Below are 12928 nucleotides of genomic sequence, written 5' to 3'. Positions count from 1 at the left end.
AATTTAGATGAGATTCAGCAGAGCTACTTAGTAGTACAGTCACCATTGTTATATGGGGCCACTCTTGAAAACCACCCAGAAGCTGGTCCAAAATTAATAATAATAATAATAATAATAATAATAATAATAATAATAATAATAATAATAAAGTTGGAAGGGACTTTGGAGGTCATCTAGTCCAATGGAAGGGGCAGTAATGGGCAGGCCTCAGTATGCACAAGTAATAGCTTGGCTTTGTGAACTGCAATAGTTGCCAATTTGCTTTGGGTGCAAATCAAGTTACTGTTTGTTACCCATGTTACTTTAGAGTCTGGTTATGTACCTCTCAGCCAATATGATCGGCAGACTGGACTATATCAGATTCCTTCACTTAAGCAATGCCATCTTTCAGGACTCCAGAAATGCATCTTCTCCATCGCAGCACCTACCCTGTGGAACGAAGTTCCCCCCAAGATTTGAATAGCCCTCACCATTCAAGTAACCTGCTGATACTTTGAAGAGCCCCGAAGTCTGAGATGTTTGCAAAGGCCTTTGCTTTGATGAAAGCATTGGAAGCTTACGTGGTTTTCATTTGTTCCCACCTGATTTTGTCATCCTGCCATGTTTATCCTTTGTTTCTTGTTTTTAATGTTTTAAACAATTTGTAAATCATATATGATCCCAGTCATGTTCCTAATAACTGAATCCTATCTGGCACAATTTTATTATGTCAGCTCAAGAGCTGATTGTTGCCAGGTTAGTGGCTAAATAACTGGACCTTTGTTTTTGTCATGAATCAACCCTTTCCTATTAATTCTTGTAGTAAATGTTGCCTCTTTGACACAGTAAAAACAATGATTTCTATTCCAGTTTTTATTTGACTCTAACAGTGGTAGTGAACCCATGACACGTGTGTCACAGGTGACACACCTTTTCATTTTTGGTGACATGTCAAACCTCCAGACTCTCTGAAAGCTGAGCAAGAGGCCTCTGTTCTTGTACAACCTCCAGAGATTCCAAACAATACCTGAGAACAAGAAATGCTTTCTTATTCTTTTTGGAGGCTACAAGGCCATGTAAGAGCATTCTCCAAAGTTTCCAAGCCTTGTGTAACTTGGAACTGCCTCGGATATGCATTTAAAAATATATTTACAATTAGATCTAAGTATTTATTAATGTATTTAACAATCAATTTTAACAAATTAATGTATTACTCTTTATTATGATTTTTTTCTCATTTGTTTGGGGTAATAGATGGGTGGGGATGTATGACATGCCAGCAAAGTCAAGTTAAGCATTTTCTGAATTTTTGACATACCGAGCCCAAAAGATTTGCCATCATTGCCCTCGAAGAAAAGATAACCACATTATTCTCAACTATGCATTTGATAAAGAGGATCTAAGTATATTTAGCTGAAATAATTTCCAGTTTATTCAAATAAAGTACATTTATCCAAGCATGTACATTCAACATAGAACATTTCCAGAAACAGTTACAGTCCATTTTCCATTCACAGTTTTTTAGTGCAAAGCACTAAAAGGCCAAACACATATCTATTCATAAAAGAATATTTTTTATTTATGATCAACATTTTTAGATATATTTTGTACAAAAGGTTTATATGGACACAAGGCAATCCCTTAGAAAGGGAGTCAACCAGTATTTCTTCTGATATTCAGTATCTGGCAATTTGACATAAATCACTAAACATTTTCTAAAATTTTAAAAAAGGGGCACAAACCTGCCAAAAATTCATAATGGAAGGTGTGCTACTGTTTTGCTATAGAACTGATTATAAAATAGACAATAATGAGCAAGCCTCTTATAAACTTTACAAAAAAAAGTCAAGTGCTACCTAAAGTGGTCATTCAACATTTTGTGGGCAAAACAAAAAAATCCTTGCACTATTTTTCTTAGGCAATAATTAACATATTACAAAACAAATGTTTGAATATGAATATACTACCCAAACAAAATCCCAACTACTTTCTTCAAGGAATATTAGTGTAATGTCTTTAGAAGAAATCACTAAAAGAAATCTAAACTCTGGCTATTAAAGTGCTTGTGTGTAATTTTATTTTATTTTTTAAAAAAAGAACAATTAAAATAGGGGAATGTGGGTAGCTTGTAAACCTCCATATGAAAAACTGTTGAATATACTAATCATTCAAAATCACTATAGATTTTGACAATACAATTCAAATTTAATACTCCCAAAATTACTCAACCATGAATTGAATTTAAAGCAAATGCTAGATTACAATTCATTCAAATTATCCTAACAAAACTGCTCATATACATTCATTTATATATATAAAAATATTTTAAGTACATCACAAAGCATTTGCTTAGTAGTATATCACAATGAACATAAAATCTTTTCCATAAAATCAGAATTAAGTAAGGGCCACACCTATGAAGCACATGTTCTAGGTGGCAATTTCATCTAAAAATGTTTGCAAGCTTTCCTTTTAAAATATTCATTTCATTTCTAGCACTCCAGAACTGCATCAAGTAAAACAACTGGTTTTCAATTTTAGGTGTTATTTTTAATGAAGTTTAAGTTTGTTAAAAATGTTGGATAAGATGTTATACTGTTTAAGAGTCAACACATTTAATCTGAAAATAGCTTATTCTCATAGTACTATTCTAGATTTTAGTGGTTCTAATTTCAAATATTATCACATTATTTGAGCTAAGGAGAAATACATATATAATATAACCTGTAATCAATTTTAAAGGTTTTTTTGTTTATTAGTAGGCAGCATATAAGCCTACCACATAGAAGTCAGGCTAACTTTCTCTGATAAGCTGGTTATTTATTTGGGTAAAAATTGAGGAAGCATTCAACTGATACCCATAATTCTTTGATCCAGTAGAAACGTTTATCTGCAGGATAGGAAGGGGCACCTTTACTAACAGTTCTGTGTTCTCTTTGTGTCACTTCCCTCACTGGCTGAAGAGTCCCCCTCTAAATATGGGGAAAAGGGAAAAGCTATATGATCAAAGTCTAGATCATCACTAGTTTAGAGACTCTTTTTTTATTTTATAAAGCAAAAACAAAACAAAACAAAAACTAACCAATCTATCCAGACAACTTTCAACCAACCTGAAAATAGCTTTCAAATACCTAGGTTTGTATTACATAATTTTTAATATTAATACCAGAATCCACAAGTAATTTAATTTTATGAAGTTACCTTCAATTAAAGGAGCCTTTGCACCTGTTTACTGAGATATACTCACATTTCTCTTAGAAATGAAACAACTTTTGTCTGTCATAGGAATTTAAAAATGCTATTCTATCCTTAACTGCTGGTTGCCCAAGATTTTTCAATTAAAGCAAGGTAATTTGTATATGTTCCATATTTTCATTACATAAAATAAAATAGGCTATCTGATACCCCTACCCAGTCGAAATTAATTCTATAAAAAAAATTAAAATTCCAGAAACAAATAACCAAGTACCAAAAAACATTCCTCAAATAAAATAAGATTTTTTTGAGTGACTATCTTTTCCTAATACAAAAGGAATGGCGATTTAAATACAAAAGTATTAACTCTAGGGCTTAAGAGTTATATACCATTATTTTAAAAAATACAAATATATTTTCCAAATTCTATGCCAAAAATGTTTCCTAATGTATCAAACCAACATACTTGGGCAACATCACATTCATAGATCTTCAGTTCATATATTCTTGCTGTGACTGGTCAGTACCAATGAAGTGCAAAATTAATTTTAAAATCATTTGGAATTATGGAACTATTAACTAAATATTATGCAAATACTAATACATAATATTAAACTTTGAAGAAACATATGTGTATTAACTTAACCTGCTTTAGGTTCACTGTCATGAAAAAAAAATCTTAAACTCTTTTTTTAATGAATGCAATAGTCTTTTACCTTCTGGAGCATTAGATCTATTAAAAAAGTAATTGCTCTCTAAGTACCAATGGAAAATTTAGGCATGTATTTAAGAAGGCACTAGTATTTTTCAACAGACAAGAGCTTTAGATCTTGTACTTCTGCCTTTGGTTTTGTTGTCTTCTTCAGGTGAATGTGACACATTTGCTTTATGAGTCTTCTTGTGATGTTCTAAGAAAGTCTTTTTGGCAAATGCTTTTCCACATTTATTGCATCTGTGCAGAGAAAAGTTTTTTGTGACTTTCACTTCAATGCCAACATCAGTTCCTTCATATTTTTTATTTGGCGAGTTAGAGGTAATGTCTTGTTTTGAACCATTCTGTTTACCTTCTTCCCTCTGAGGGCCTCTTTTTGCCACCTTTTTTAGAATGCAGTCAATAGGTTTTTTTATTGCTCGGATTTCTAAACTTGCAGTTATCTTACCAAGGTAACGTGAAGACTTTTTATGTACTACACTTATGTGTCTTATCACATCACGCTTTCGGCGTGTTTCATAAGTGCAGAGGGGACACCTATAGAACTTAACATATATATTATTTCCATCTGTGTGCAACTCAATGTGCTTTGTTAAGTTTTGTTTAGAAGTAAATTGGCGTTTACAGAGCTTACAGTAAAGCTTTTTAAAATCAAAGCCAACTGACAGCCTTGGCTTCCGGGGCTTTTTGAGACCACTTGCGAGAGACTGATTATTTGACTTTGAGTTCTGACAGCTCTGCCTAACTTTTTTTTTTTTAGCTGGAGTTACATTCCTTTTTCCAGTGGATGATATGCCTTTTCTTTCAGTGGGTGTTTTCTTTTTTTCACTGGATACTGCATTCTTTCTCTCAGTGGATGATGCATGTTTTCTTTCATTTGCATTGTTTATTCCCTTTACTTCATTCTGCAAAGAACTGCAGCTGGAAGGCATAGATTCTGCAGATTCTGCGGGTTCAATTTTCACTTTTACTTCTGCATTAGGCTTTCTCTCTCTTTTAGGATTCTTAGTAGAAAGAGTTATCTTGTGAACAATGTGCATATGCCTTTTAAGCATTACCTGGGAACTATATTTCCTCTTACACAAGAGGCATTTGCAAGTAGTTAAATTGTACTCAGCTTTTGAAGACTTTTGTTTTTGTGTTTTAGCAGTCTTTGCAGAGCTTTTATCCAAGGATAAAGGCTGTCCAGGTTTTGTAGCTATATCAGGAGTTATAGAATCCCTTCTTAGTCCTCTATGAACTTCATCAAAATGCCTTCTTACATTGGCTTTTGTAGCAAATGATTTAATACACAAAGGACAACTTTTACCCAAAGTTACCAAAACATTCTTATTGCGACCCCTTCCAGATGTCTGATTTGGCCGTTTTTTAATTTGAATAAATTTCTTTAGTTCTTCCATCTTTTTTTTATGGACTTTCCTAATATGACGGCGTACACTGCGTCTGGAATGAAATTCTTTTTTACACAGGGAACAAATTAATTGATGTCCAGACTCAGAATTATTATCACATTCTAATTCAGGTTTTGAGCATTGGGCAGATTCCTCTGGAGTTGGTATTATCTTGTCAACAACTAAGGGAGGAGTCTCTTCAGTTTTTGTTTCTGAAGCATCTGACACTGGTTTAGGAGGTTCTGTTGCATGTTCTGGTGTTTCTACAGAAGCTTGGTCAGGAACAGTGTTTGTATCAGAGTTCTCCACTGAGCTATCTGCCTTTGAAACATACTGAAACACAGCATTCTGATTTGTTTCTATAGGTTCCAAACGTATTGTATAATCTTGCTTGTTCACTCTTGGATACATAGCTTCTAGGAGATCAGTTATGGCTTGACTCTGTTTATCATTTATATCAGGAGAGTCTAAAATAAAATTAGACAATATTACAACTATCACTAAAAGTGTTTTTTTTAAAATAATATAACAGTAAAAGTACATTAAGACAACATTATAAGAGAGAAAGACAGCACCATAAATACTCTTCTATAGACATTCAAATCAACTAACATTCAATCTTTTCTGTTCTGGAAACATTAGCCACCCTTTTGTTCAGAAAGGAAATGGGAATGGATAGCTCAAAATCCAGTCACACACACAGTATCTCACAGAACACTTATATGTAGTGTGCAACCACAGGTGTGTTTCTTTTAAGATAAATAAAATTAAAGTAAGTACCTGTCAATTTATTTGCTCATATTTTTAACATTACTTTTGCTTCTTTCCACACTATAGAAACTCCTGTAAGAGATATCTTCTATTCATAATATACAGTACAGATATAGTATAGATACAAGAAATTCTATTTTTTAAAAGGTATGTATGCATGCTTTATTGAAAAAAAGCTACATTTTAACAATCATTATCTTTAAAAGCATTATCACACTATAACTTTAAAATCTAAGGAAGAAAATTTAGAGAAGAGAAACTTACTGTCATCCATCCGAAGGCTTGGTGGACAATAGTATTTTTTATGAGTTATTAAATTTGGTAGCCCTCTGAAGAGACTGCGGCAGAATTTGCATTCAAAAATGGTATCCACATCTTTTAGCAAAATATGCTTGAGTTGTTTAGTTCCTAAACAAATCATTAAAAACTTTTAGCAGGACAGAATATTCAGAATACTGTTCACTTGGACAAGTGCTTTAATTGATGTTATCCAAAGGATAAAAATAATTACTTTATCTAGCCATCAAAAACAGTAGGATTCAAATGAATTGTGTGGTAATATTTCATCCACGCAAAAAAACCACTTTACCTGAAAATAGTTAGGTTGCTTCAACAATGTGCTTAGAAAATATCTGATTTGCATGCTACATGCTTACCAGGTATAATTTAACTGGCAGATGCATGCTCCTATCTATGAGTTTCAAGAATGCATTTTTTCTTCTTCATGCCAGTTTAGGCTATACAAATATTCTGACATTTATATACAATCTCTTTCTTTTTCTCTCTCCTTCCTTCCTTCCTTCCTTCCTTCCTTCCTTCCTTCCTTCCTTCCTTCCTTCCTTCCTTCCATCCATCCATCCATCCATCTATCCATCCATGGCTGCCTCTCTAACAGCTATGAGTGTGGGTAGCATACAAAGTGATATATTGAAATGCCATCATGAAATGTATGGAATACATTTTTGTTTAACACAGTTAGGCCTGCCACCTGTTGTTTTGCTAGTTTTATTAGTTTATATATAATTAAAAACCTTGTGCTATTTCAAGAGCCACAAGTAATCTTTTACAGTAGTTTAGAATCATTTAAAAGAAAGTTTTTTTGAAAAATATTATTACTATTATTAACATATTTATTATTAACATAATAAAAACTACACTTAAATAGCAATATAAAATCATTAAAAGCACGCTGATCTTGGAGTGTTGTACTATAACTGCCTAGATGAATAATTATGTCTTCAATATAAATCATACCGTTTCTTGAAAGAAGCCAGATTGGAAGATATTTGATCTATTTTAGAGAGAGTCTTCTATAATTGGGGTGCTTCATGTTTTGATTCACTCATCTCACTTCATTATAGGTGGATATGTTCTCCACCAACTGCAACTTCCAGACAAACTGAAGGATAAGCCCATTAAGTGTATTGTAGCAATTCAACTAAGGATGCCTCAGTCAAGCTACAGTCATAGTAGGAACACCAGATTGAACATATCATAGGTCTTACTTGTCACTTAGAATACCTATGCTTGATATGACATATAATATACTGAAACAAAAGCTACAAGCTGCATGCCTCTGAGGGCTACAAAATGCTTCAAGTTCAAACCACCTGAGTTGCAAGAAAAAGCTGCCTTGAGTTCAAAATGCTTTGTTTTCAATATGCAAGAAGTGAACTGCTTCTATCATCTTGGAAATGTTTCAAGCTTGAAACACATTCAAAATAACTGAGCAGCCTATTCTAAATCAACAATTATATAGATAAGAGATTGTGTACATAAAAAAACAAAGGTTATAAATTGGGAAAATATTTTGAGTGATAGATCAAAAGAGACAATTTTAAAATAATCTACAGTAGTGGTCAAAATTGTGGAAACCTTTTGGGAAAAGTGTACAGTAGAAATGCCACCTTTGGTTAAGTTTCCACCATTTTTTCTTCTAATTTCTTTATAACTATAGCCTTGTTCACTTAATAATACTATTTTACATCGCTTTCTGGGCAACCAGTCAACTCTTTGCACCATTACTTTAATTTTATTACATTTTACACGCTCACTAAATGAAAGGGAAAAAAACCCCAACCAACTTGATAGCAATCACATAAAACACTGACAAATGTCCTCCTCTCAGCTTCAATACATGACATCAATAACTGAATCCTACTGTGATCTGATTGGCTCATTGCCAAAACAAAATGACAGCTGATTGGCTCTCAAAACACTCATGCTCATTGGCTACAATCAGATGAAGGAAAGCTACCTGATATCAACCTAAGCAAGTTGTGCTTCCTTTTTCTGGTTATTTGGCTATAACTTTTCATAGAATACAGTACAGATAATTGAACAAACTATGTTGCATTACATTCTTGATTAAATTATCTTTCCATTGATATATAATGTTATAGTACTACTCCCCCCAAAAAGGTGTGTTATTAGCCATTAAACCTCAAAAATACACTTTTCCCAAAAGGTTTCCACAATTTTGGCCACTACTGTAAATGCAATATTCATTATAGTCATCATAGTCATATTAACATGTAGTGAATATATACTAAAATATACTAAAATCCATGTAGATTTATAAGACAGCTCTGTGATGTTTTCATAATTTCAAATGAATATAAAGCATAGATAGGTATGTTTAAGACTCCTAAAACAAAAATATATCTTAACATCTTGAAAGAAAGGAGTCTATTTTACAATATATAAGGAACTACAGATATCAGAAACACAGGAGGAAGAAATAAATTAACAATAAAATAAAATAAAAGCTAACAATAACTATGGATAGGAATCCTGGGAATAAAAAGAAAAAAAGTAAGCAGAGTCATAAAAAAGAAAACAATGTTTAAAGCTGTTAGAATTTTGTTAACTAGTAATACAATGACACATTTTAGGCCTGCAATTAATTAAACCTGTACCATATATACAGATACAATTCATGGACTTCAATGAAAAGGATTAGAAACATTTTGAAATACAGTTAAATTATCCAACTTGTTTGTCTGTTCAAAGCTGTGGCCTCTCTGGTAAGACTGAACTGTATATGGATGATTAAACTTCTAGTAGAATGTACCCTTAGAAAAACTGAAATTCAGTTTTAAAAATAAAACAGGATCTTTTGTATAAAGTTATTTAACATGATATGTGTATTCAAATTTATTTACATAAAATGGAATTCGAAGTTTTGCTTTTATTATTGCTATTACTATAGAACTTGTAACCTCCAAAGTAATTCCTATACCCTCTAGTATCTCCAAATTTAATTAGTTAGTTGGTTGGTTAGTTTATATTTCATATTTCATATTTCTTAACTACCGATCCGCCTCAGAAAAACATTAAATGTTATGAAAACATTAAATGGGAAGTCTGTCTTAATGAAGATTAAAAGTTAAATTAAGTTAAATTTACTCCTCACACTACTTTTTTTTAAAGTCTAGATATGCTACTCAGAAATCAAGTATCTCCTCAGGCTAACTAAGGCTGCACATGGTAAACTGAATTAATCATGAAAATATAAAAAAAAATTAAAAGAAACAAAAGAAGCATACCTGATCGAAAACATTCAATAATTTGCTGGATTCCAGATTTTGATGTATGAAAAGGCTGCTGTAATAAAGGCGGATCTCCAGGTTCCAGCACACGTACTATAAAATATTGAAAATATACAATGGAAATGTTAATTAATTGAATTACTACATGAATGGTGGCATACACTGCAGTCTGAAAACCACCAGTAATAACTAATTTCTAATCTCCAACTTTAGTTTTTGTTTGTGCTTCATGCCTTTGTTTTTGAGGAACAGCAAGTGTACATTTTGTTAATTAAATAATCTATTTTGTTAACATATAACACAGAAATTCCAAAAAAGACACATGTATACAAATAGGTACATATTGTACTTCTAGGGCACACAATTCATCAAAGGAAACATATAATTAGCTCTTGTTTTACTAAAATGTATGATTAATCAATTAAAAATTTTTTAACCTGGCCAAAACTTTCTAGCATACTCTACGGTTGATATAAATGGTTTTCTTGCAAAATAGTGTAAATTATTGTTGTTGTTGTTGTTGTTGTAATAATGGTTTTAATAATGGTTTTCTTGCAAAATTACAACAGCAACAATAATTTAGACTATTTTGCAAGAAAACTATTTATGTCAACTGTAGAGTATGCTAGAAAGTTTTTGCCAGGTTAAAAAAGTGTAAATTGATCAATCATATGTTTTAGTAAAACAATTCTACAATAATTGGCACATTGATTTACTACAAATAAATTCATTCCTTTAGTTTTAAATTACACCTGTATTATGTAAAACACCTCTGCAGTATAAAATACCTCTTATAACTCCTAATATGAACCCTGTGTAGAAGATTTAAACAAAATATTGTTTAGCTGATGTATCGATTCCTGTACTTCTTTGATCTCTCTTGACCACAGTATCCTTCTGAGCTGGTCCTGCCAGTTGGGAACTGGGGGCACCGTTTTATGGCTAGTTCCAGTCAGTAATGGTTGAGAGGACCGATCACTCCTTGTCCCTCCTTTATAGGCTACAGGTTTTAATCTCTCACCTCCTTTTCAATATCCCCATGAAACCACTGGGTGAGGTCATATGCAGTTTGGGGTTTGGTATCTTCCATATGCTGATGTTATCCAATTATATCTTTTGCCTCTGGGCCAGCCAAGTGAGGTACTTATGGCTAGGTTTAGATGGGGAAGAACATTCTCTGATTTAAAACCATGTAGTTATGGTCTTGATGTTGGTAATACATAAAAACAGATATAAAATATATAATGGGTAGAATGTTGCCTTAGAATATACAATGTCATTTAATGAATTCATCAATTCTTGGAACAGTATACAAGGTGTATAATATTTAAATTATAATATTTATTACAATTTAAATGTTTGAATTTGTTGCAATTTTCTTCTTAACTCTTCCTGACTCATTTGATATGTGACCTTTGAATGTTCCTAAGTAATATTTTCTCTGAAAATTAATAAAAGCACATTGGAATTTGAATATGGGGTCTGACATTTGGTATGCTCTGTTTATAACTCATCAGCAATACGGTTATTCAATGCTTCAAATATGATTCTCATAATATTTCAGAATGTATTACAATACTTCATATGTAAGGACATGGATGTAACACATCCCTGCATTTCCTTTAAGCTGCTGTCTTTCTTAGGAGCATGTGTTAAGCCTAGCCCGAGAACAATGTAACACAATCCAGCCAAAGTCCAGGGTTTTGTTTCTTACATTATATAGATAGAATCTTGCCAGAGCAAATCTATTTTACCCTGGGAGAGGCTATCCTAAATCTCTCTCTCTTTCCACAATCCAGTTTTGAACTATGTTGTCTCTTGTCTAGCCCCTTCCTTGGAATGTGCTTCCTTGTCCCTTCAAAGACACATTCCATCATATCATGTGATTGATGCAGAGAGATATTATGTGGACCTGGGAGAAAGTGTAGAGAGGTCCTACATCTGTTTCCTCAAATGCTTCAAAGCACCTTTTTAAAAATTAATATAAAGTCTTTCATTGCCTATTCAGCCATAAAACTGACCAAAATCAAGAACTTTTCTCTCAGGTATATAGGTATTTACTTGGGAGAAAGCTCGCTGAAAACAATGACACAATTTCTTCAGTAAGCATGAATAGATTGGCAATAGCTATATTTATAAAAATTATTCCACAGATTCTCAAATTGAATGGAGCATATACCCTATCATCAAGAGTGTGCATGTGTGAATGTGTGTTCATACAACATGCATACACACATACACACAAACCTCCTTCTTTAGCTTCAACAAAAATTGTTTCTAAAATATATACATATATACTAAATAAGAATGATAAAGGTATACAGTTATTTTAGACTGAAAATCATTTTATGTTTTATTATATTTAAGTACATAAAATACTGTTACATACTTATACATCAAGCTATTTATTTACAAAAACTGTTCCATATGTATTGGAATGCTAGTCAGTTTGGTCTAGTGCAGGGGTAGGCAAACTTGGATCTTTTATGACTCGTGGACTTCAACTCCCAAAATGCCTGAGCCAGCCGTGCTGGCTCAGGAATTCTGGGAGTTGAAGTCCACGAGTCATAAAACAGCCAAGGTTGCCTACCTCTGGTCTAGTGGTTAAGGCATCAAGTTAGAAAGCAGAAGACTGTGCATTCTAATCCCATATGAGCCATGGAAGCCAGCTGGGTGATGTGGGCCAGTCAGTCTTTCTCACCCCAACTTATCTCACAGGGTTGTTGTTGTGGGAAAATTGTAAGAGGAAGGGGTATTGGATATGTTTGCCACCTTGAGGTATTTGTTAAAATAATAAAGGCATGATATAAATAAATAAATAAATAAATAAAATAAACTACACATTTTGCTTATTGTCAAGTCCAGACCCATAAACATGCTATATCTAAACAATTTCATGTAACATTAAAATAATTTACTCAAGCATCTCACAGAAAATAAAACTTAGTATGTGAAGAATATCTACAAAATTTCAAAAGTGGAAGCTTTACCTGGTTCACAGCATCCATGGTGGTAGTCAGTCTGACAGTACTTGTCTCTAAGAGGCATTTTCTACATCAATGACTTCCTTTCCTTCTACATTCAGTAGCTTGTTTCTGATAAAATAAGCCAATATTAATTGTTTTACATGGTAATTTATCAAACCAATGATCTGAAAAGTCAGTAGTGAATATGTGACACAATTTAAGACATGCAAAAATAAATTCAAGCTGTGATTGTGTGTGTGCAGAAATACCCACCCACACATCCACCCACACATTTTAGTGCATCAAGAAGATACCCTTAAAGAGTTATACCTTATATAAGTGTTACAATTAGAAGTTTGATAT

At 32.7% G+C, this 12928-nt stretch overlaps 1 protein-coding gene across 1 annotated transcript; it reads right to left on the bottom strand.

The window, feature by feature from the left end:
* Positions 1-1387: 1387 nt before the first annotated feature.
* Positions 1388-12655, bottom strand: ZNF800 (zinc finger protein 800). Its single transcript, XM_015814678.2, has 4 exons — positions 12590-12655; positions 9597-9692; positions 6313-6456; positions 1388-5744 (listed from the first exon to the last, which is right to left on the bottom strand). Exons 1-4 carry the CDS (start codon positions 12645-12647, stop codon positions 3982-3984), a joined length of 2061 nt encoding a protein of 686 aa, XP_015670164.1. The 5' UTR covers positions 12648-12655; the 3' UTR covers positions 1388-3981.
* Positions 12656-12928: the final 273 nt, after the last annotated feature.

Source organism: Protobothrops mucrosquamatus, unplaced genomic scaffold, assembly GCF_001527695.2.
Source record: "Protobothrops mucrosquamatus isolate PMUCROS unplaced genomic scaffold, P.Mucros_1.0 scaffold275, whole genome shotgun sequence".
Classification (NCBI taxonomy): domain Eukaryota; kingdom Metazoa; phylum Chordata; class Lepidosauria; order Squamata; family Viperidae; genus Protobothrops; species Protobothrops mucrosquamatus.
This window is presented reverse-complemented; position numbering and strand designations above follow the sequence as displayed.

Bases quoted from the DNA above. Each gene is read 5' to 3' on its own strand.
- ZNF800 (XM_015814678.2), bottom strand. From the start codon at position 12,647: ATGCCTCTTAGAGACAAGTACTGTCAGACTGACTACCACCATGGATGC. The intron at 9,693-12,589 runs GTAAAGCTTCCA...AATATTTTATAG, and splicing joins CCATGGATGCTGTGAACCAG to TACGTGTGCTGGAACCTGGA. The intron at 6,457-9,596 runs GTATGCTTCTTT...TGATTTGTTTAG, and splicing joins TATTGAATGTTTTCGATCAG to GAACTAAACAACTCAAGCAT.